Source organism: Falco cherrug, chromosome 4 (assembly GCF_023634085.1).
Source record: "Falco cherrug isolate bFalChe1 chromosome 4, bFalChe1.pri, whole genome shotgun sequence".
Lineage (NCBI taxonomy): Eukaryota > Metazoa > Chordata > Aves > Falconiformes > Falconidae > Falco > Falco cherrug.
The window spans coordinates 11278012-11304653 of NC_073700.1; the positions used below are offsets into that span (position 1 = coordinate 11278012).

At 37.4% G+C, this 26642-nt stretch overlaps 1 protein-coding gene across 3 annotated transcripts in view; it reads right to left on the minus strand.

The window, feature by feature from the left end:
- EEFSEC (eukaryotic elongation factor, selenocysteine-tRNA specific) overlaps positions 1–26642 on the minus strand; it is a 128766-nt gene that overhangs the window by 54753 nt on the left and 47371 nt on the right. For all 3 annotated transcript variants that reach the window (XM_055709033.1, XM_055709034.1, XM_055709035.1), the window contains exon 5: positions 1024–1662. In XM_055709033.1, the coding sequence (XP_055565008.1) occupies positions 1024–1662 (639 nt within the window). The remainder of the gene's footprint in view (positions 1–1023; positions 1663–26642) is intronic.

Below are 26642 nucleotides of genomic sequence, written 5' to 3' on the forward strand. Positions count from 1 at the left end.
CTCAACACAGCTTTATAGAATTTTGAAAAGAACAGCAAATGCTAAATATTTTGTTAAAACAATCAGGTTTTGGATTAGGAAAATAAAAATTAATAGTCATCTACCCAAAAGTTAATAAAATACCTACCACACTAATACATCAAGTAAGCATTTGCTAAAGTTTTACATAATCACTGTTTATTTAGGGGTAAGCAATGTAATTTAATGTAATTTATTTGGCTCTTCCCAGATGCTATAAAAGCTTGATCATAATTAGGACAGCAATGTAATAATACCAACCACTATAGACAGTGTTTCTATCCACAATGAAGGGACAGTAAATAGTCCCAATTAATTTTTCCTGTAGATGCTAACTCTTCCAAGAAGGCTTTTCTGCCACAATGAGGTGGGTCAAGTATATACACTACAGCAGATTAACACCTGTGCAACACACAGCGTGCATTCATCAACACTCCAGTCCTCCATGTCACAAGCTGGATCCCCAACATGTTATCGCATCTTTTTGCCTACTAAATTAAATGTTACTAACCAAGGTTCTTATTTAACAAAATGTGAAAATGCATACAAGAATTAATGGCATTTTGGTATTATTTAATCTAATGCTACTTTCTATTTGGTTTACACTGTCTATACATCTTGAATAGACTGCAGAATAACTGTGTAAAATATGTCAATGGTAAGCTGGAAGTTTTGTCAACTGTGAAGCAAAGTGATGAGCCACTTAGGAAAGTACACAAGCAAAGCAAGTTTGCAGGAAGAACAGTGTGGCCAGGCAGCAAAAGAATCAGTGAAAAAGCAGCATCAAATTACTCAACACTTCATTGAACTGAACAAACTAGTCACTTAAGCAGCAATTTCTGACCGCCTGCAAGCGGGCAAAATGTAATATAGGTATACAAACATTTTAAAAAGCACATAAAGACTCTGGAACGTAACAGTGAACATTCTGTAGCCCACCAATATATGTACTTACACAGGGGCAAGTACTTCCCCTTCCCACGTACAGCATTAGAGTCAGCTTACCCTTTCCACTTGTCCTTCTTTGTGCTTCAGTTTGTACACTTTCAGCTTCGGAAGGAAAGTCTCCATGTAGTTCTTGTCTTCCATGCCTTGGAGCAGCACCCCATGGAATGCCAGCCTGCAGGTATTTGCATGAATATCTGTATCCAGCTTGGAGCCGATCACAAGGCACAGTTTAGGACAAGTGACTGGTTTTTCAAACTCCAGTAAAGCCCACTGTTGTCTTGGGAGCTGAACTTCTGACTGATCGTTTTCTTTGTTTTCCTCTGAAGAATTTGAGTCCTTGGACAAATATTCCTCTTGATAAAGATAATCCTTTTCAAAATCAAAAACTTTTTCTTGAATTTCTTTGTTGAAGTCAGCAGGAGCTGGACTGAAAAACATCACTCTTCCCATAACAGTTTCATGACCAACTGTGATATGGAACTTGGCCTTGGTTTGAAGAGCTCCTCGAAAATACTGGATTTTCTTCAGGGAAATTATTGCAGCATGGATAGTGTGAAGTGATTCTGGCGTGCAAATTAGGCCTCGTTCTAGCAGTTTGGGATCAAACTGTGTTACACAGATACCTACTCTGTCACCCTGCATAGCATAAGTCACAGGAGTATGGAACATCTGCATGGACTTGACTTTCTTTGTCACCTATTGATGAAAAAGAAGAAAAGCAGCAATTAGTTGCACATGAGTGCACCACAAGCACAAAGCCACATATCCCAGCCTGCTTTCTTGTAAGATGACTGACCTTCTAGCAGAGTCCACAATTCAAAAGAAGAAAGCGAACAGCCTGATAACATACCCCATCATTTAAAATTACCACAGGTTTGAGCCTCTTCACTTACTCTACTTCTGTTTATGAGACTGCAAGATTGTCATGGTCACAATTATGTTGATATTTGCATCATCTGTGCTGCAATACTTACATTCCATTTGAAAATCAACCCCATTATACCCGCACCCATGGAATAGCTTACTCCCCCTAAGCACCTGCGCCACCAAAAGCATAGCACTACAATACCAATCCATGCACCTGTGTGACTGTTTTCCCACCTCTTCTATGAAAATAATCTAATACACTTTAACTTGGCTGAATTCAACCGTAGAATTTTTAGAACAAAAAAAAAAAATCTTTCCTTATAACGTATTTGTACAACACCAAGCGCAACAAAATCTTTTAAACTATCATTGCAAAATCATTAGCAATACAAAAATCTACCATCTCCTAGTCTGACGTTCATAGATTAAAATAAAGTCCTCAAAGCTTTCTTGCAAAGATTTGAATGTTCATAGATATGTCTGGTATTACAGTCACTGAAACGTGGGGTTCCACCTGTTGGGATTATCAGAGGAAAAGTGCAACACTGGCCACCACTTAAGATTTATTTAGCTCTTCCCAGATGCTATAAAAGCTTGACCTTAATGAGCTTGCTGTTCCATTACTTATTTCAAGGAGTTCTCAAGAAGAGAGGAATGAAATTAGCTTTTAAAGATCAAGTCTAGGTTTAGCTTGATCAGACTAAACCAGTTTTATGAGGCTTCATTTTAGCTTTTCTTTCAGTTCTGCAAACCATCCTTTAATAAATATTCCCCATCCACCCCCAGTTTGCACATAACCAAGTGTTTTGTCTGATAAGTTTATGTTGCCACCTGTTGCATTCATACTAATGCTGATGTCTGGCTAGGTAACCATCCTGCTTGAAGTCCCCACATTAGATAGCTTTTAATACTGTAATAATATTTGTAGCAATAAAAAAATATTTATCTCCTAAATAAATATTAAGTACTTGGACAAGAGTCCTTAACATAACATTTTTGAAGGGCTGAAACCTCAAAATTCAGATCCAAGAAGTGAACGCTGCACAGGAATGCTCTGTCCCAGAGATCATTTATGTTTTTATCAATATACAATAGATTATACTGTGAATGCGTACAGAACAACATTGCTAGAATAGATCCGGACTCTCAGTATAATTTCTTCTTCTCTCTCCCTTTTCTTAGTACCAGTTCTGCAGCTATTATAAAGGTTCATGTCAAATGCTACTGTACGATTCTCAGCATTCAAGCCATTACTATCTGTCTTATGCAGCTGGAACTGTTCTCAAATCTATCTCCAACCACTGCACATCCCTTAGTAGCCCATCTTCTAATCCTGGCCAACCCCATTTATCTTCTAACTCCTGAAAGAAACCAAAATACACAAGCACTGATGAAGAGAATCCCAAATCAAAGGATTGGATTCAGCAGATCTGGGCTTTATCCTCAGTACGTGACATGTCTTAGAGAACATCATTTAGGTTAGACTACTCTAAACAGTCTAGAGAAGTTTAACTTAGTAATTTTAATCACAGAGTCATTTACTCACAGGATGATACTGAAAATGTTAGCTTTTTGTCCTGCATCTTGGATGCAATGCTTAAGTGGAAACAAAACTATGTTTTTCACCTTTTCTACAAAGCCTGGTGCCCTATGTGAAAGGCATAAATAGTACTTAGCTTCAGACGAATCTTTGTACGCCTATTCCCAACACCACCAAACTAAACCATACTAAGAGAAGACTGTAGAGAAAAAAAAAAGGAAGAAAAATTCAGAGAGGAACAAATTGCTCAAACTTTGATCAAAATAGAGTAGATGAAAAGTCTAGTGGCTGACCTAAAATCTTCAGTAACTGGAATATAAAGAGCTCTCCAAGTAAGTCAGCAAAAAATGGTCACAGGCAATATACAGAAAGCTGACTAAAAGAAAAGGGAAAAAATCTAGCAGCTGCACAGCTCCTGGAAAACAACAAAAATCCTGTATCCCTTCTTGAAATCATAACAATAGCGGTAAGCTTCACCACTACAAATTTGTTTAGGTTCCCTGGATCTCTGGCTGCTAACCAAAACCAAAAGAAATGCCCTTTTTCAGATGATAGTGAGTTATAATTGCAACATTGTTCAAACTGAATGCCACATCAACGCCTGTGGATTCTTGGGAGAATCCACAGAATATTATGAGAATGGAGATGAAGAGGTGTGCTCACGTAAGAGAAACCCCCCTCACTAAAAAGCCTGGACCAAAACAGTTTGGTATGATCTTAACTAATGCCAGAACAGACTTAAAAGGCCATTCTAAATATTCACTAGAATTGCAGTTTCAAGCACTTGTATACTTAAACATATGTTCATTATTCCTTTAGCCAAACCTCCTAGACAGCACTACCTGCCTAGATGAACTGGAGATAAACAATTTAGCATTTACCTCTACCTCTCTATTCACTTCTGACGTTGTACTTTGAAACCTAGAAGTACGGGGGCTTGAATCAAACCCTGCTTTCACTCACTACGACCGACCCCCTCCCTCTCCAGTTTCAATCACTGCGATAGCTGCAACACTGGTGATACAAGTCATGTTTAAGGACTTAAAAAAGTTTTTCTAAACATTTGTGTTTCAAAGAAATAAATAAGCACTACAAGACTGAAATTGCCATAAACACTAGCCCACACCATTTTGAAAGACACTGTGATCTCATATGTGATCATAATGGCAGTAGATCTTTCATCTTCTACAACCATGGACAGGGTGAATAAACTGCCAAGAATTGAGAAATCTTCCAGCACCGCCACTCCTCAACACAAAATGGAACTGGAAGATGCACAAGAGACCTATGCAGTTTTTCTACCTTAAGCAGAGCCACGATACAAAGATATTTTTTTTCTTTATGTTATTATTAATATTCCTGTTTATAATGGTACCTTTTTAGAAACTACCCACCTAAACAGTTCAGTGAAATCATTACAGAAAACATTTGCCAGTCCTAAACCAGTCTACATATATTAATCTGAAGTATTTTTTGCAGAATTCAGATAACATTAAAGAACAAAAATTTTGTTTGAAAAAACCTGTTCTTGAGTGCATATACTCAGAATGCATCTTAGCTTTTAATGAGGCATCTACGAAGCATTCCTTGAAAATGCTATGGGTACTCTCCCCTCTTAAATTATGCCTGATGTATCTGACATGCATCCCACAAGTAACTATCAGAAGGAGAATTAACAAATACTTTTAAAATATTCACTCACATGATTAAACTTTTTCAATGATATTTGCAGTTCTCAAACGTGCCCAGACAGAGCTTGTATGGGACTACTAGCTGTGTTCTTCACATTTCTCAATGTTAAACTACACTAAAAAGAGAATACAATTGTAAAGCGTCATTTTCCATGACAAAAAGCTTGCCCTAATTCCTACATGTAGGGGAAACTCTAGAGTATCAATACAGGAGTATTTTCCAGTGTTGCAGGAGGCTTTAACAGGATGGCTCCCATTAATATATTTACTGACCATCCTCACAGTTTCCAATGCAAGTTAAGAAAAGTTTTGGGTCCCGATATTCCCTTTAAGACAATATCCTTATTAGGAAAACCACTGAAAATTTGCAGAATCATGTAAAGTAAAGCTTTTTCCCCTCAACCAAAGCAGATTATCTGTGCTGCCCCAACTCTCTCACAGGAGGCAAGCCCCCACCACCCTGGCTGTGCTCACCCAGAGCTTTAAGAATCACCTGATTTCTTTGTAGATGGGACTAGCTTCCAGACAGGTCTGCTTGTCCTCAGGCATATGAAGGGAAAGATAGTGGATTTCTCAACCTACTAAAAATCAGCACTTCATGCTGACCCATACGGTACCTTGTAAATAACTTAATCAGCCCATCTGTATTTATTCTAGATGTAAACAGTTTCTGCCCTTACATTCATGGTATCTGTTCTTGTACCTAAATTTCCCATAGACATATCAGAAGAAAAATAAATGGGCATAACATTCAAGCCCATTCTTTTTTTTCCCCTACATTCTCAGTACCAGATCAACTGTAAAGGGAGTATGCAGCACAGATTCTTAACTGACCATAAACACTGTTCCAAAAGTGTAGCATGTGTAGGAATTAGCGTCTGACCAGAATAATGCTAGACTGTGCTTAGGTGACTGGAGGTGCGGGGTGTGGATTAGATCACACAAGAACTGAGTTGGAATTGCATCTCCTTCGAAAGGTCAGCCGTGGAACCAGCAGAGAAGTGAATCAGTGAGCTGATCTGCACCCACTGGATCAAATAACAAGAGCCAGAGAAGCTTTAAATCACCAACTTCCTGTTTTCCGACCAGACCATGAACATCAGTACAGTATTTCATTCCATTTCACTTTGACCCCGACTGACAGAGACATTCATCCGTGGTTTTAAAATACTTCGAATGTAGGGTTTTTCTTCAAGAGGCTGAAGTACGTAACTAAAATTCATCTTTGTTTTGCCCGGCCTTTAAAATGCAAACACCTGGAAGCACTGAAAAGGATGCAACCAGCCCTTAGTATTGGTTTTGTTTCTCTTACTGAGCCCCACAAGTTACAGCACAGTTCTAAACTTTTGCATATTTTCTTTAGCTTTACAGCAATAGAAGTTTCAAGTAGGGAGTGGGGGCTGGATCACTCTGCACCACCTACCAACAGAACGACGTGAAACACTTCAGAACATTCTGTCCTGGGCAATAGGAATTTGTAACCGAGACCAGCTATGACCAATACCTTTGACATTTCTTTCCATTTATTTCAAGTATCCAATTTTTGTCCTCAAAATGCTGACGGTAAAACAACTTCTATCTCATCCTGTCCACAAAAATAGTGCAAGGCCCATTTTAGCAGTCCACTAAACAGATATTTTACTCTTTCTTAGTGAATAAGGCACTCAGACACAGAAAGAAAGTGAACAATACTGAGTGTGACTTTAAAGAGACAGAATTTACTCCATGCAAACAATGTAGGTAAACAAGGAAAACTTGGATACTGTTATAAAAGTTGCTACAAACTTTGCTAAGAAATTCATTCATATTTTGTTTTTGAATAATGGCACAAGGGAATTGATTATATCTCACCATATAAATCAAGAGCCATGTGTTGAAATCTTACATCATTTGCAAAGGGATTTGCTTCACTCTAAATTTTATTTGTATAATCACATTAATGTTCCTAAAGCATTATGTAAAGGTCTATAAAAAGGGTGAGAAAGAATAAGTTTATGTGTTTAAATGCAGATTAAAAAAATGCAAAACAGAAATCAAAAGCACCCAAACAATTCAGCCCTTGAGATAAACAAATGTATTCAATATGAGAACCCATTTTTTGAAAACCAAAGGAAAAGCCCACTAAGATTTTCAAAGCAGTTTAGTACAGACTAATAGAAAACAGGATACAGAAAAAGTCCACTAATGACTTTCCCCCGATATGTCAGAGCTTCTTTTCCTTTATTTATCCAGCTTCCATTAAGTTATCAACCATATGCCATTGCTCATAGCTTCTTCAGATAAGAACCTAGCCATACTGCTGCCTCCCAGTACTGAGTGCATCTTCCTGATTTAGAAGATACAGCAACCATACTTCCCTGTAATACTGATGAGAAACTGCAAAGTTAAAATTAGTCTGATTAATCTATGAGAGAAAATACGGATTATAAATGCCGTATTTATAAAGAGTATTACATACGTATTTGAAAAAGACATCCCACTTGAAATGCAGACTCCAACCAGTTCAAAATAGAGATCACATCTCAAAGCCCAGCTGCTAACAGCTGCATCTTTAAACTTATATCCAAAAAGGAAGAGGAACCGATAAATGAAGAAAGCACAGTTTCAGCCCTGAGGTTTAGAAATACACCAAGAGCAAGCCCAACTGAATCAGCACCCAAACAAGAAAAATAATCCTCGAGAGGCATAAATTGACCATACATTGCAGCAAAGTGCCAAATACAAGAAACAGCACCTTAATATCATCCAGCAGAAGTGCCTCCTTATAGCTGAAGAGGAGCAGCAAACTACAGCCAAGCTGCACAACCAAAATGTGTCCCGTATCGGCTGCTTTTGAAAGTAAGGACTGCCTTCCTCTCTATTGCTCTATTACAAATTCAAATAAATAAGACATCTCATCTTCTTGCTCCCGGTATCATTTCTTGGTGGTCAGATGATATCAAGCTACACTGTCAAAAAAATGCAGCCCACTTGTCTGAAAGGGTACCACAAGTTTTAGTTTTCAGCCAACACTTGTCTAAGCATGTATACTGAAACTAGGCAAAGCTCTAATTCAGACATAAGACTGCTCTTACATGTAAGCAATCCTTACATAAATTCTCTTCTAAACACAAAGAACGCATAATTCTTTGCTTTATGAGGGATGACCATTCACAGGTAAAGCTGAGCCCTATAGATGAGTAAGCAGCAATGCATTTAGTGAAGGCAACCCAGCCCTGCTTGAAAGTGTCAAAAGGACACCTAGGCTGCGAAGGAACAAGAGAGCAATAACAAGCGTTCAGGAATCATGAGTCAGGGCCTCTGCCCTCCCCCATCCACATCCTCTGTGGAAATAATTGATTTTAAAAATTATTTTAAAAATTAAGATATGGAGTATTTTCTTAATCCTCTGCAGTACTTTTGCAGTTCATGTCATATCTCAGTGAATGCTGAGAAACATTCGCTCCAAACTTTCACCAGGATTTTAGAACAGCAAAAAATGGAGATAAACCAGGAGCAGTCAGTAGTACATGGTTGCACAGCTGTCACACCATGCAAACTTTTCCCCACTGCTCAGGTTGTTGAAAGCCGTCCTTTCTGAGGCAACACCACAGTGGCAGCTAGGACCAACTAGCAACAACCAGCTGAGCAGAAACCTCACAGTCAGAAAGAATTCCAAGTTTGCAGGTGCCGCCAAGATCATATGGCTTAGTAACAATTTTCTGAAAGATCCTGAATATTCCTAGAATCTATTATTTGTCCATGGCCTCACTTGTCTCCAGACAGGAAAGGAATACAGCATGTGGAGGAAAAACTATTTCACACAGAATAATTCTTTTAACTTTTTTTTTTTTTTTTAAAAAAGTTTACAAGGGTATTCACCATATGACCACTATGGTGCCTATGTAATGCCACACACATGCTATCGGATTTTATTTAAAATACTCCTCCTCCTGACCAAAATAATGCCACAGCCTGAAAAGCTTGCACTGCAACACTGGAATAACACAATACAAAAGAGGATACTAAAATCCCTTTAGCTTATTTCCTTTCACACATCGAAAATATGGTTATGCACCCAGTAAATAAACAAGCAGGTCAGTCATCTTACTCTCACACTGCTCTGCTTTAATGCCATAATTAACTACTTGTATGCTATGTTCATGCACACAATCACAAATCAAAAATTAGCAAGTGTTAAGATTAAGATTTTGCACCTTCTGTGCCAATACATTCTCATGTACCCTTTAAGTATGTAACCTCAGATTTTTTCCAACAGAACCTCATCCATTCCATGCACAGGCTGGACAAAGCTCACTGAATAAGAAAACTATCCTCTATTTATTTTCTTCTCATGCCTGAACCTCCCTGAAGTCCTTATTTACTGTAAACCATCAAATTCACACAGTATTGCATGTATGCCACCTTACTGGAGTTATTTATTTAGTAAACTTCAGTCATCTTGTCACTCTTGTGGTAACATGGCATTATGCCTCATTGCAGATAGGAACATCAACTGTGTATTTGTCACAACCCAAATTCTCAAGAAAAACCCAACGTTTAGTATTTTAAGGCAATCAGGCTGGTCAAGCATGATTTGCTCTCACAGTATTTCCCCAGTAATTACATATTCTTAATATGCTCTTCGGGTTCCACCCCTTACATCTCCTCTACCTGTGATTCACAGGGGGAACACCAAGAGCACCAAGCCCTACTGCACCTTTATTTCCTCTCTGCATTGCCTCTTCCCGATTCGAGGACCATATCATCCCCTTTTAGGATCGCATCCCCTTTTAGTCTTCTGGCTGAAGGAGCGTGACAGCTGTACACATTGAACACTGGGGGCCGTGGGTAGGGAAGAGGTCCCCGCGCTCCAGGCTGTGTGGAAGGTAGCAGAAGCCAGACACCTACTAGATATACCTTCATCTCCAACTGACTAAAATCTTTCAGGCTTTTTGTAACCAAACAAGGAATCTTAAAGTTGTTGAGTAGCCTTAAATTAAGTGGTACTGCTTGTGACATCTATCGCTACAGATGACAAAATATGCATTTTTAAAAGCATAACATAATGCCAATGAGTTTAACCAGCAAGTATCTAGGCAAAGAATGTCAGACCCATAGTAAAACTATGGCAGAGTAAGCTTAACATTTACATAACAGCTAAAATTTCTGCAACTTATAAAAAATTATCTCAATAAAACATTTTTCAAAGCAAAAAAATCCAGGAAGAAATCAAAACCAATGCAAAATGAGAGGTTAAAGAAAGGCTGTCTGGAATTTTCTTCTTCCGACAGAATGAACCGAATTCTTTTTTTTCCAAATAGATTTAGGTTTAGAACAATAATAATACTTTTATCTGAAGACTTCAAAGTCACATGCAAAAGAATGTATCACAGTAAACACAGGGTTGAAGGTTTTATAGAAAAACTTCTACTGGGATTTTTTCCTTCTTCTTTAAAGGAAATTTGTTTACTACCAGTCTTTGAAAAGCATAAAAGGGAGGAAACTATAGGATAAAGAAGTAAAACTTTTACGTGTAAGGAACATTTGGAGCTTTGTGAGAAGACTGGTTTTGGTAGAATGTGCGACATGTAGCCCAATGTGAGTAATATTATATCTCAAATAAAAATCAGCCCATGAATATACATAATCCAAAAGGTAATTCTCCCAATCTCTGAAATGTAATGGAGCTACTCTAGATCACTGAGGCATGAATATTTACCGTATTCAGGCTTTACTGCTCTCGATCTGGGTTCAATTTTGCAAATTAAAATGAAGGCTCTGTGGATAGAGAGATTAAAGAAGAGCATCCCAAAGCCTGCCTGTTTCCTTGGTGTGGTAGCAGCGATCTTGTTACCCTTCTGTTGGGTTATTTCTTTTTACTTAATGGAGTAGGTCAAAAGCAATTGAGAGTGGAAAGAGGAGGTCATTATTGGGTCACAACCTTGGAGTTAAAGGCTCACTAAGGAAAACAAACACAGAATGAACATAAAGCTGCATTTAAAAATAAAACCTGTAATGAAAAATAATATTTTCAGCTCTTTTCACTTTTATTTTGACAGGTCAAGGGGAAAATTAAGACTAAGTTCTTTCACTTGTTTCTTTCTCATGAACAAAATTCTCCTGTCCTGTCTCTAAAACAAGCTCGTTAATAGAAGCCATCATTTACACAAAATGAAACAAAGGTGATAAATAATTACTGACAGATCTGGTAGGCTTCATTAGTTGTGGCAAACTTTAACATTAATTGTGATGATTTGTACTTTTTCTAGGAAATGCTTAGAATATAAACACAAGAGCACTCCAGTGCAATGCAACAAACACACACACACACAAGTATGCACATCAATACAAATCAAATGATATGGTACTACTCCTAGTGAATTCCTTGCAATAAGTACAGTCAAAACAAAGGCTACCTCTGCTATGAGAAGAAGAAAAGAAAAAGGAATAAAGGAATTAATTACTATCAGACAAGTATTTTTCACATTTTTATTTTAAGTTTACATAATAAAACCCAATTGGTACACAAAATCTTTATAGCTTTTCCTTGAGGTAGGATTTTTCTTTTTAGTGGCAAATTTTAATTTAAAGAGTTCAACTAGCAAGCAATTTCTAATACAGGTCAGTACAGTGATTAAGATCAGACAAGTAAATTTATATCCTCTGCATTGTATGATATTTTGAATATCTAAGCAGTTAAGTCTAAAGAATAAATGGATTTATCCCTACCGCCTTGGCAAATAATACTAAGCTATTAAAGGAACAAAGCAGTATGGTGCAAAGTTTGATACAGCAAAACCAAGTTCTAATGCACAGATATATGGTAAAAAAAAGTCAGGTTTATCAATAATGATTCTGATTAATCCATTCATATGCAGCTGGGGGAAGAAAGAGGGCAGAAGGGGAAAGAAACAGAGGGGAAAAGTTGAGGAAAGAATGAAGAGGCTGCATCTTACAAAACTGGAAATAAAGCCAAATTGTAGTGATCACCAGCTAGCAAAAACCAGCATTTACCATATAGACGTGCCATGTGATATCTTATGAAGTAAGAAATTCACACTTTTTTGCCTCTGAGCTACACCCTGGTACCAAAGGGTTACTGTGTTCTAAAACCTTCAACAACAGCCTTACTAAACATTTAATATTTTTTCTTTCTGCTTTCTTAAAGGCCCCAGATGTGTTCTTGCAGATCAAAAGAGACCAACTTATAAAGTTAAACGAAATCAAGAGCTTTTGTTCCAAGGCATCGTTGCTGAACTAATTATTCCTGGATGTTGTTTAATGAAATAGCGGTGCCATATATTAAAACAGTTAACAGGATGAGTTGCATGAGTTATAGGAAAGGTCTGATCTGGGATTATAAATTTAAGGTTTTCTTCAAAGGAGATGAAACAAACTCCTCACGACTCCCCAGTCCTTTCTGTCACTGGAAAGCTGAAATAAAGGAACCAAAAAAATGTATGAAAGCTGAAATATCATTCTACATTACCCTTCCCTGAATAATAGAGAACTAAAGATGGGGGAGTTAAATCTTCATTTCCCCATCTTGGAGAATCTCAGGAGTCTTTTTTTTTTTTTTTTTTTAAAGTTATCCTGCCTATTCCCTAAATGCTACAAGGCACAAGTTAAAACAAATATTGGTAAAGTCTTACGAGAAGCTTCATTTTAGATGTACATACACAAAAAAAGAAAGGGCTCCCGTCTTAAACAACGCCATGCAAATAGTTACCGGAGCAATCATTAAGCATTTTTATTAAGGGGGGCGGTGGGTGGGGGAAGGTAAGCAAAGAGCTATTCCAACATCACATTATTAGTAGAAATGGATCTCTTACATTATTCTGCAGCCCCCAGCCACACCATTTTTTTGGTTAAAATGCTTATTTAACTATTCATTTACCTTCCTGAGAGAAACAAAAGACTCTCAAGATGCCTGAGGACATCTCAGACTAGGAAGGTAACTTTTCAGAACCGATGGCTCTTATACATTCAGACAATAAACACTTCACTTCCCTACTGATAGTCCTTTCTGTGTTTGTATTTTACAGCCTGACACCGGCCAACCCTACACTTGACACCTAATTAACAGACCTAGGAGCTGGAGGTCCATATATTGATCACACTAAATGGGATTAGTGTGAAATAAAAAGTTCAAAGGGTCTTGACCAAATTTCACCACAGCCCAGCTGTGACAGCTGCTATGAATTTGTGTATCCAGTGCCCCACATTTTTATTAAGAGGGGTCTGGCGCACAAGAGTATGCAGTAGCCTATGAGATCACGAAGGTTCACCTAACAATGTCAGGCTCTGTAACTGTAGTGACTGACTGAAGAAAAAAAAAATCCTCTTGCTTGTTTGCATAGGTCTTTTTGATTAACTCATGAAAAGGGTCCCTCACCTCTGATACAACAAGCATTTACAATAGATGTAGAGTTGTGACTTCTTTGCCTCTCAAGGATTTGTTAGCTTGCTATGAAAGAGCTGTCCAATTTGAAAAAAACCCCTAGGTTTGGTTATAAAAGAAATAATTCCCAATACACGCTGCAAGCATACCGAGTATATTCTGACAATGACAGTCAGGAGCTGCATTCAAACGACAGAACTCCAAACTATTATCTTCTAAACACACTTTCTATTTGCCTAAACCTATATCATCTGTCATCAAGTGAATAAACATTTCTACATTTTACACACACGCACACCTTTTAGTGGCAGTTCTAGTGACACGATTTGTTCAACCTTCATCAAGACCAAAAGAAATTACAACTATCAACAATTCTGAGTTACGTGCACAAATTAATTTATTTAAAACATGCTGCCTCATTTTCCAGTACCTAGTATCACAGACACCTGTAACAGAAACAAGGGAAACCTACTGCTACTCAGGGAAGGGAACAAGCCCATCACACACAGATGTGCAAGTACCACCGAGGCACAGTGAATGCTCAACAGGATTCTCTTGGCTAACATGATGTTTACCAAAATATTCAGGATAAAATGAACAAAATGCCATTTTGCTTTTGTTGGTGCTTTTATTTCTTAATTTCTTTAAGGATTCACTCTGTCAGAATATTTTTTTTAAAAAAATTGAGGAATATCCACTTCTGGGAGTTTATATATCAATGACAAGGAGATGGTCATCAGTCAGGAGGAAGAGATGGAAAAGAACTGTCAATTTATCAATAATTTTAATCAATTATGGGTCTTTTAAAAGGAAGCTAAATGTGGTCCATGAAGGGACCCTAAAAATAAGCTCACTGAGGTTGCAACATGCATGGGTAACAGACAAGACGGCAATAGAGCCATCATGCAAAAATACATGACAGCAGATCACCAATGACAGAAGCTTGGTAAAAGTAAGGAGGGTAACCTGAAGCCTATGGAAGAAGAGTGAGTTGTTAATGTTGGCACATAAAGGTATTTCACACAGCAATTTTTTAATACTTTATACAGTACTGTGGCACATCAAAACCAGCTTTTTGGGTTTTTTTTTTCTCTATATATGTATATCTCTTCTTCTGCTAGGTTTCTTTCCTTGCAGAATCTTCCACTTCCTATCCTTTGGGTCTGATCGCTGTTGCATGGCCAGTCACACCTGCTGAGATGACCTTCACTGAAATGGCCAGTGACATTTTCAAGTACCACAATTAGACCTAAAAGTTAACATACCAAGACTGGAAGATTTCATATGTCTCTGCTATGTCTGCAATCAGGACTGGAAAACTGCAACTGTCACTCCCTCAGTCTCAAAAACTAGAACTTTTCCATTTTAAATTAAAGTTGAAATTACATGTAATCCAAAGTGTGCAGGCCACAAAAAATTCTTTGAGATGGCTGAATCTAGTCCAAAAGGAAGCTTATCTAGCCTATCCACCAATGCTAATTTTTTTCCTTATTCACTACACTATTTAAGATTTTTTTTGTCAGTGTAGTATTAAAAATTCCATCAGATTTTTTAAAAGCATTTCATGACCAGGTTTCCTCATTTGGAGATTTCCCACTATAGTCACTAGCTCTCAGCCCCCATTCCCACAAAATTTTGGGACATTATGTACTTCCTCAATAGTGCAAAACTGCATCACAACTTTTTCTCTTGCTGTTATGTGTGTTGTAGTTGTATGCACCTTCTCAATTTAAAATGATTACAAAATGCCCAAGGACATCACACACACACTATGGAGGTAGCCATCTGAAAAAAAGTACCAATTTTAAAAAGTCAGTTAGGTTTGCTCATTACCAAAATCTAGGAGAGAAACCTAGTAGCAGAAGAACATTTTAAGGGGAGACAAAGGCAGCAACTTGCAATTGAAAGTGTGCACCACTGTAACACCAGAAGTTACCACTGCTTTTTGTACAGTGTCTTTTCTAAGGAGACCCCACTGCATCAGCCACCACATCTACCAACTGTTCTTCATTAGTCAAAACATTCTTCCCTCAAAAACCAAAACAGCGTTTGCTCTCATCTTTAAGGGCAAGGCTGCACAGAGGATACAGTGCAAATCAATGCTGAACATGGACTGTATATCCAGAAGTCTCTTAAATATAAGAAAAAGCACTCAGAAAAAAAAAGAGAATATAAAATCATAACATGGGACAAGATGCATTAATATTATTATCCAGTAAATATAAAAGTTACTCATCACAGTGAGACTGCAAGATTTGGTTACTTGCAATTTTAGGAAACTAGACTAAGATATAATTCGGGTTGCACCCTCCAGTCCTGTATTTTACAAGTTTTTGGCACAATTCAAAAGGCTTGAGAAGAAAATATTTTATTGGAATTGACTGGGTACCTTTATTTAGGGAGAAAAGTGTCTAACTAGAAGACCCTACAGTCCAGAGTGAATCCAAAACTAAGAAATGATCATATCATTGAAAAGAAAAACATCAATGTTAGAAACTCTTGCTACTACAGCCAATGTTGATTAGAGGAAATTAAGTCAGCAAGCTGGTACAACTGCATGAAGTTTTATCACTGTCTTTCAACAGGAGGAGTGGGGGAAAAAATAATTTAAACACAGATGAAGCCAAAGATAAACAGAAAAATAAGAAAAGCTTTTAACTTGGCCAGTAAGCCAAGTTTCCAGAGTCAATCTAAGTAGATAATTGCTCCTAACTAAAAAGACATAGCTTCAAGAATCAGTAAAACAAAAATGAGGAAAAAATATACATGCAATACTTAAGCACACATTTATATACCACTTACTCTATGTTCAACATATGCACATTTCATAATCCTTCAAAGATTAGATTTAGAGGAGAAAGAATTTTTAAAGTGAAGTTTAATACTTAGACAAAACAGCTGCCATTAGTCATCTGACATTTTCATTTTTCTGTCTTTACTAAAAGGCAAAACAATACTGTGCCACTGGAATAGTCTCTGTTCAGTCATCATCATCACTTCCTGCATCCCCTTTGGATCTCATCCTTTAACTATGACATTTTTTTCCTCCCTTTTCCTGCAAAAAGTAGGTACCACTTATTGCCTTTGGATTTTCTAGTTTATTAAAATGGGATAAATTGCACACTGTTTAGAAAACATTCCACCCCCTTATTTTTCTAAAGATATTATTTAAAATCCCCAAAGGATGTTAATATTAAACAAAAGCATAGGGTTAGCCTATTAGGCTATCAAGTCTGACATGTTATCCAAGGCAAAGGCTTATTTCAGTTGCTTCAGAAGAAAAACATGAAACCCCAGTACCTTACCAACTGTGCAATAATGAAAATGAGGTTGTAATGAATTCCAATCTAACCCTCAATAGTGGATTCCAATTACCGTGCTCGTAGGAGAAATAAAAATATTGACAAAATATAACACCATTTTTTCTGATAAAATGGTGAACAATGCTGCAAAAAACCTTCCACAGATTTAAATCTACAAAGAAAATCAAGTTCCCACTGAAATTTCTCTCGTTTTAGTCTTGTTAGGCTCCCCCGTACATCAAGGGGTGAGCTCTTACTCTGCCCAGAGGCAAGGGAATTAAAAAGGGATGCTAGTATGAGGTTTAGCAGCAAATAAATAGCTTTGCTGTTACAAATTTCAATAGAAACATTATTAAACTTAGTGGGCTTTGTGGTTTAGTACATATTCTGCACAACTAATTTTTCTACAAGCCTTTGGCTCCATCTGCTGACTTTTAATATTAAAAATAATTGATGAGGCTGAAAACGTTCACGCTTTTGGAACACTTAAGTCCTCTACATTTTTGTAAGTGTGGTTCAAAAGGTATAGCTAAATACCCCAAGTGTGTGGTCTAGTAACATTGTCAGTTAAAATTATCTTGAAGCAGCAACACACCAGTGCTGAGGAGAAGGCACCTGAGGGAGCCTGGGATGCACAAGGGATAAACAAATATTACTTGGAAGACTGGCTGGAATCAGATTTAAGCAACAGGTATACATCTGGATGTTCCTGTCACAGAATCACCCAGCAAAGTCCAAATCTGAGAAGTGAGATTCTGAGAAGACTAATAAAATAAATGGAAGATCTAGAACACAACCCTTGTGAAAGCTTGTTGGAGACATTTGCTCAACACCTGCCTGCACAGATTTCAGCTTCTCCCATTTTCACTGAGACGTCTGCTTCACAGAAACTAAAGCTTGTTGTATTTATGAACAAAAACACAGTAAAAAGATTACTCTGAAGTTTCAAAACCCCCAATATTTACCTGTTCCAGCTCTGATTTATTTTTCATTATTGCAGAATTCTGATCAGAGTGCTACAAACTCAAACTAGATAGTATTTCCACACAAAAACTTGTACAAGAAAAATGCATCCAATATGCTCTTTAAATACAGCAGGGGAAAGTCTTGGACTCAAAAATTAAAAAAACCCGCAACAGTTACAGTACTTCATGGCCATTTTTTACAGTTAAACAACTAAATCCATCATTAAATAAAAGCAGCCTGATTTACAGGAACAGTGAGCTCTCACGGCTCCAAGTTATTTGAGTGGTAACTGGAATAATCAGCATCTCTGACAATCTATCTGTTCGCCTTTATGACTATCTTTTTGTACCTGTATTAGAAAAATTGAACACCACATACACACACAGAAAAAACCCAACACACTCAACTTCCAAGACTTCCTGTGACATCTCTGTGCACTCCGAAAAATACTTTCCTCTTATTATCAGTGTAGGAGATAAGGTCAGTGCCTCGAATCAGATCCCACTTGTTAAAATTGCTACGTATGGGGAAGACTTTTTTAACATCCCATTCATAGCTCCTATATCCACCTACCAAAGTCTTAATATTTGACTTACAAACACAGGTAAAAAACAATAGATGGAATCAATTGCTTTTTGCAAGGAAATTTAAGCACACAATGAAGTATTTACTATGTTAAAGTTAAAATTAAACAGAATCTGAACCAGACCCTAAAACTCACTATCACAACCGTGTGAAAAAAGCTCATCTTCATGGCTTTGTAGGAAAAAAAAAAAAGAAACCGACAACTCTTCTTTGAATGAAAATACGAAATCCCTCTTACATACTACACACACACACTACAGATACTGCAGTTTCCAAAAAGCTTCTTTTAAAGCTATTTGATGTTTATAATGTCTCCTTCAGAGCTGAGGCTGAAGCTAAGGAATTAATTACAACAGCCATTACTTTCAAAAACCGAAAACAAAACACATGCATACAAATTCTGAACAAAGATTCCCAAGAAATTTTAACAGTATATGAAACATTAGGAAGATACAAGACTCATTTCTACATGGTCATGCTCAAATAAATATAGGTATAGGTCCAATAGTTTCAAACTATACTTACGTAAGAGTTCACATTGGAGAAAATTATCACCACACAATTTAATATTTAGAGATACGTTAAGGAAAACTCCAAAATATAATCACATTTAAACACAAATCTGACTTCTGCAAATACGATTCTCCATATACAGAAAAACAGCAAGAAAACCAGCATGCATACTGTAAAGCACTGTGTATAACTACAAAATTTTTTATCCTATCTATGTATTCTCTCTGTCAAAGTCCATCTAAAAAGCCCTGGCTGGTGTCAGCATTGCTAGATGACACTGAACAAATGAAAGGCAGGATTTAAAACTTCATTTCTGAGCTGATCAGAAGGGACCTTGTCCATCAGGGATAACATAACAAAAAGCAATAATACATTGTTTGATTTGTGGAATTACACTCGCTGTGCCAGAAAACTTTAACATTATGGATTCAAAATAACTAACTCGGCCCACTACACATTGTGGATACCTAATGGCATGTTTTTACAACTGTTTGTAATGTACATGTCAGATGGCCTAAGTCTTTCTTGTGAGTCACACCATAACCACAAAACTATGCCTAGATGTTAAATGGGAAGAGGGAAACAGAAAAGTTGACGTAAAATTTTTTTGTCCATCTCTCTTCCCATTTATTAATCTTCAAATCATCTTGCCAATATTAACTTCATGCAACCTTCACAGACAAGGGTTAGAATCACCCTTACTAAAAAAATAAAAAAGCAAACCAGAAATTTACCACACATTTGCTTTTTCTAATCAAAATTAGAAAAGGAAGCATATGTTAAAAAAACCACAAAAAAAAGCACCTACACCCCAATTTTTTATAAAGCAAACAGAATGCCTACCTTTGCGGTCTCATTTGCATGTATTTAGTAGAAAATTAGTGTAATTTTTAAAAAAACACTGCTTGGGTTCCTGCCAAAATCACCCCTTTACAAAAAAGAAAAAAAAAAAAAAAAAAGAAAGAAAATATCCTCAATGCTTCTGGTAAACCACCAAATCAGTTCAGCATAGACATGTTTGAAAAAGGCAGAGGCTACTGAAGCCACAATTTTCTTCCCTAAACATGTTCTTGTTACTCTTACCACCTCTATTAGCTCTATTCCTAATAGTAAACAAAGTTTGCAAAGATTCCCGCCCCCCCCCCCCCCCCCCGATTTAAAAATATTTAAGAGTCTCTCTAAAGGAAAGCCTCTAAAAAGCCACTGACAGAGCCTGTGATCTCAGGAAAGACAACCACTTATGTGCTGTCTGCACATATCACACATCTGGAAACTGGATTTGAAAATGGAAGTTCAACCACCTGAACAGATAGAACAGGTGGGTAGTGAAAGTGAAGACGAAAACAATGGAAGGACACAAGCAAAAGGAAAGACTCGAAGCAATTCTGAATCTTTTGTACTACAAAAAAAAAAGTGTGTGATTACAAATGTATCTTAGAACCTGTGACTAATCTGCTAGCATGTGCTGCCAGAAGGAAAAGCAGACACACAACAGTTTGTACAGCCTGGAGGTTTCCACCATTTTCCCACTAGTTAGGGGACCGCATGCCTGAGAAATATTAACACATCGGAATAAATTATGTTGAACTTCAATCTTATGTAGCATCTCAGGCTCATGGGAGGGCTCAGAACAAGTTAGGACCCCACTCTGTATCACCACACTGTAGAACTTCCTCCACCTCCACCCATAAGAGATTAAAGTCCTACCCTGGGGCAAAGATACTTAATAACCTCCTCTAAAGCCCAGGCAATCAAGTAGCCTTTGACATGACTGGAATGAAGCATTAATTTGAGGGTCCTTGCCACATTAATACATTTTGTACAAACAACTGTTTCTCCCCTGTCTTGGTTTAACCCCAGCCAGCAACTAAGTACCACACAGGCACTCGCTTGCTCCCGCCCCACCACCCCCCGTGGGATGGGGAGGAGACTTGGCAGGGGGAAGGTAAAACTCGTGGGTTGAAACAAGAACATTTTAATAATCAGAATAAAATAAAATCATAATGAAAAGAGAGAGAGGAATAAAACCTAAAGGGGGGGGGGGCAGAAACAAACCATGAAAACCAAGTGATGCACAACACAACTGCTCACCACTTGCTGACCCAGCCAGTTCCTGAGCAGCAATTGGTGGCCCTCAGCCAACTCCCCCCAGTTTATATAGTGAAGATGATGTTCTATAGTATGAAATATCCCTTTGGCTAGTTCAGGTCAGCTGTCCTGGCTACACTCCCTCCCAGCTTCTCATGCACCTCTTTGTTGGCGAGAGTATGGGAAACTGAAAAGTCCTTGACTTAGTAAGCACTACTTAGCAACAACTAAAACCAGCAGTATGTTATCAACATTATTCTTATATTAAATCCAAAACAGCACTGTACCAGCTACTAGGAAGATTAACTCTATCCCAGACAAAACCAGGACATCCCCAAACAAGAGCATCACATGAACTGCAGAAAAGGAACATGTGAAATAGAAACGTGTCATACAGAACATTCTTATCCAATCACCACCTGATTTCAATTCCCTCCTAAAACTCAACACAAAATAGTCCAGAGTGGGACTCTGTGTTTTGTTTTATTTTTGCAAAGATTTGTATGTTTCTTTGCATTCAGACTAAACTAACTGGTGTTGCTTTGCATTGACTCAAGGGCAAACTGGGCATTTATTTCAGTCTTAATGGGCATTTATTTCAATCCTTTACCAAACATACATACTTGCAAGTTTCCCCTTACAATCCTCTCTCCTGTGGTTTTGTTTTGAGTGTTTGTGGTATACCTGCATATTCCTCATTCCCTGAAGACTTCCAATTACTGTCAACTAATCTCCACAAGGAGGATCAGTGTCTTCAACTAGGCAAAGAAAATACCACATGAATAATACCCATATTTCAAAACTGAACTGATTTATAATAGCACACATTTTTTTCTCTAAGCCACCACTGAACTTGTTGCAGTCTTATGTACTAGGTACGGCACATCAGACAAAAAGCTTTTCCAGGGATGGTTAGCATAAAAATTTATTGGAACGCATTATATAATAAATACAATATTAAGAAAAAGCAACTACAACATAGTAACTGAAATTAAAACTGAAGTGGTTTAGACTAATACTGAGAAAGAGCAGAAAAACTTCAAGAGGTTCTGAAACCTCACAAAAACCTGAAACGACAGACTTCTGAATCTTTTTCAGTACCTCTCTTCTCTGTTGAAGGAGAAAAAAAAAAAAGAAGTCTGTACATTTAACAGGGTCATTGCTTCCAATGAGTTAATCTGTTCTCATGGATGATCTCTGCCACCTAAACTGAACAAGGAGCGCGGCCATCTACACCATTCTTTTGCAGAATCTATTACACACCCTATACACAGAATATATCTTAAAAATAGGTTGCCTAGCCAGAAGACAGGTCAACTACTAAATCTAACTTGCACAAAGGCCTGAATTTAAGTCTACAATTTAAGTACTTAAAGATGTATTAGCTACAGCGACTGTTTAAAAGGCTACTTCACCTTTCCTTGTGATTTCCGAAGTGTGAAACGTTTATTCTCAATTATTTATTCATTAGAGGAGAAAGAAAGAGAAGCCAACTGCATTTTACAGCATACGCTTTCAAGCTAATCTTTAGAACCATGAAGAGCCTGGGAGTTTGTAGTTTTCATTTCAGACAGTTGCAAATGAAAATCTGTACCTAGGCATTCGTATCATGTTCATCACAGTGCTATCTGGGCAGCTTACATAATTATATTATTCCAGCTGATATTGTAAATATTGGCTCTCTCTAGTATTACTTTTTCTTTCATTTCAAACTGCATCAGCTATTATAATACAAAGTTATGGGAATACTCTAGTGATGTATCTTACATACAGTTTCCACAACACGTTATTGTCACAGGCATACAACAGCAGATTTGTGCAGCTCATCACCTCAATGTTTTAAGAGCAAAGTCAATTCTCGTAATTTTCATAGTGGTAAAAAAATAAAATTTAGAGTTTTATAAATGGGGCCATCTCAGGAACAAACACTACAAGACATGAAATCCAGAGGACTTGCTATGGTGTCTTAGTAATACTTCAAGAAAGTACTGTGGTAACAGACTAATTATGGATTCCTGGGCATTATGTACTAGTCCATTTTCTTCTGTCTTTTGGTCAAGTTTAGAAGTTTATCTTTAACAGTCTTGGTTACATAACATTTTCAATATTCACATGCTTTTTTTGCCAGTGCCCAGATCTGAGCAGAACTTTGTAATATGCAAACCATGGCTTAGTTAACATAGCACTTTCTGAATTGTTCTGCTTCTTAAAAGCCTGATCAAAAGAGGAATTTTACTGTATATGGATGACCAAGGAAGAACAAAATGTGACATTCCCTTCCTTCACCCCGGTTACTGAAATTTTGCCAAAGCCTCCAGCACTTGAACTTCAATATTTAAAACATGATAGTTGCTCACTACCCTAACTAAGACTACTCGTACTAGAGTTACATTCACAGCAGGAATGCAATGCAAAAGCTATGTTTACCATATAGGAGGCTACCTTTCCAATTACTATTCAAGCATTCCACTAAGATTCCTGCTCAAACGGTATGTGTACGTGCATGTGGGTCTGTTTTCAATTGAATTGAGAACAATTTTACCTGATAAATTAAAAGAAATAAAAATAAAGTTAATGGTCTGGCAGCAGCAATGCTTAAGCAAACAAGTTATGCAAACACAAACCAGCCATCCTTTGCTTTAAAAAGTTACCATAAAATTTAAACAAAAAGGCATCTGGATGAAAGTTTGTGATTACTATAGCAATGTCCATTAACTTACGTTTCAAACTACTCTTGAACCTTAGGGTACACAAACCCAAAAACACAACACTTAATCACTGCAGCAACTGCTTGACAGGAAATATGTTACCCTACTAAGCCCCAGGACAACATCCATGTTTTTGTTCAGTTGCATCCCAGTCATGGCTCAAGTCGTCTTCAGATTTTTCTCCTCTTGTACACAGCTTACAGGACTATTGCTTAGAGCACCCACTTTAGATGGCTCCTGTGCTCCTCTTCAAACTATAAATGCAAGACACGTAGCCTTAGGAAAACAATAGCTGGCATATTCTGTGGAGGAGGTATCAGAACTGACTTACTCATCTTCAGAAACTGCCCTTGAGAGGATAACACCACTCAATGTTTATCAGGTCTTGCTCTTTCTCCCATCAGACCCACTCTAGCTTCAGCCTATGGTAACAACTTTAAAAATGCCACCTCAAGGTTTCTCATCTGACCTTGACTGATGGTGGTTTCAAGCAGCAGAGGTTTCAAGCCAAGATGTACTCGAGGGGAAGGGAAGTACACACAAGCACATTGTTACTCAAGATTGCAACAGCTGAGAGAAAGGAGGGAGAAAAGTTTTTGCAGCCTGTGACATAAGTGGAAAAGATGAGTCACTTTGAAGAGCAAATGTTGAGACTAGAAAAGAAGCTAAAGATGGAAATAGGCAGGAAAAAGTAGAATAAGCAGATGAGGGAAGTTAAAGCAATAGAGAAATCTGAATATCAGGTATCATCTTAATAGCTATTAGATGTTTGATTTCCTTTTCAACTTTGCTTTGGAGTTGCAAACCTACATATTTATCCTTAACTACATTGCCCTACTGAAGCCAAATGGCTCACAAATGTAACATACAAGAACACATTCCATGTGTCCAGCTGTAGCACTTTTGTACTGGGACACCAAGCTTTTCCATCAGATCCAGCAACCCAGTACGTTGGTAATTCCAAAAGACCTACAGAATACTGAGCACCACAGACTACACGTGGAAGTCACATCGTCCAGCAGTCTACACTACTCACGAGAGCACACCAACGTGGCATGCTAATGGTGACTATGCCTACATATACGTAGAAGAGTGCACACAGTCACTAATGAAACTATTACACTTCAGCTCCAAAACCAACCTCAGAACAATTCTACCTGTATAAGTTTCTTGTTAGTCCACTGGTTCCCTGTTCTTCACCTCAGCTTCCTTCCCACCTTGTATTTCTGTAACAACTTTCTTCAGCTTTTCTAACAGTTCTCATGAGACAAATTATTTTTTGCTGAAATCTGGACAGAAAAAACATAGTTTGATTTATCTAAGAAAAACCAGTCATTGTATCAAACAAAATTGTGATTTTTACCTCACACAGTATTCATCTACTCAGAGTCAAGACAATCCTGTATTTATTTCTCATCTTGTATCCCCATTGAACAACACACCAGTTCTTAGGCAATAACAACTCTGCACTCGTTAACTATTAAGGCATAATTACCTGCATGTCAATAGCACAAATACACACTTTGAATTATCTCGTGCATTAACTACAACCAGTCAACACTGCAGATAACCCTGAACAAGCAATCAGTACCACGCAAATCCTGCAGAAGTTAAAGTCTACCTTGGCGAACAGCACAGTTTCCAGCAGTGCTGCACTTCTATGTGGAGCCTGGATGCCCAAAGTCATTTAAAGATAGTTTAAGTGGATGGAGGCCATGTAGAAGTTACACACAAATCTCTTCCTTTTCAGATCCACCGAAGGAAGAAACTTGGATATTTTGGACAAATTTTCTCATCCATTAGAAGGCAATCTGTATCCCAACTGTTTCTAGCTGGAAGGGACCACAGGGTACATCTAGACCTCCAAAAAAAGCTGCAGATTAATTTTAGTATTTGAAGAGTTAACTGGCCAGCACTGACTAGGCCACTTTTCTGCCTACAGAGATCACATTAGACACACAAGTTCCAAAAATACAGTGTATGGTTTAGATTAGCACTGCTCAGGTTGGCTGCTCTCCCCTGGCTTCCTTCCCTTCTGCTCTGACCTAGTATAAAAAATTTAAAATCCCTATGATATATAACGAGCTCCCTTTCTATTACGTATTATCCCTGGTCCTCAAGAAAACAAACCTTAACACACAAAGTACTTTATCTTGCTCCCTCTTATTACTGTATCTACATGATACTTAATAAAAAAACTGCAAGTGATAAGAACTAAACCACTGTACTTCAGTAACAGGTAGTGAAAGAATTGCAACATACAAATCTCCTCCTGACCATTTTTATTCCTGAACCTTTTAAAAGTCTAAAGTTAACTAGAAATATATTTTTTAAAATAAAAAATTAAAATAGATTCTGTTCTTTGGGGTCTTGGGTTCTGTGATGGGGGTTTTGGGGTTTTTTTTGTTTGTTTGCTGGTGTTTTTTTGAAGACACAGTGTTGGTTTGTTGTTTTTTTTTTAAATGTGTACTAAAACAAAAATAAAAAGCAAATCAAAAAACCACACAGTAAAGTTACAAACCCATACATTGAAAATGAGGGAAATTATCTTTAGAAAGAGCTCAGCATCTGCTACTCTTATTCTCTCAAGAGATCAAGCCCAAAAAGATTTGAGAAGTTTTTACTGCCAGATCTAAATTTCATTCCACAGGCACTGGATCAGGTCTTTAATCCTTTACTTAACCACAAAGAACTGTGCTGAGGAGTTTAATTCTTCCAAAACAACTGATAATATCCCAAATGTTGAAAGCGGAGTACTTTCCAGTATAAGCCAAATCCTGCATGTTTTGCTTTTAAGTAAATGCCACAGCAGATGCAAAACCAGTAGGATTCACACTTGTTTTCTAGGAAAGGAGAAAATCTCCAAAAAACACAACTGTGCTTTAGAAGTGGCAGACAATTACAGAAACACTTTAATACTTGTACTGAATTAAACCGCGTGTATAAAATTAAGTGTATATGTTTGATTTATTGATTGAGGATTTAAGATTCTTGTACTTTATCACCCACATATTTTAATATGTGTTATGAACT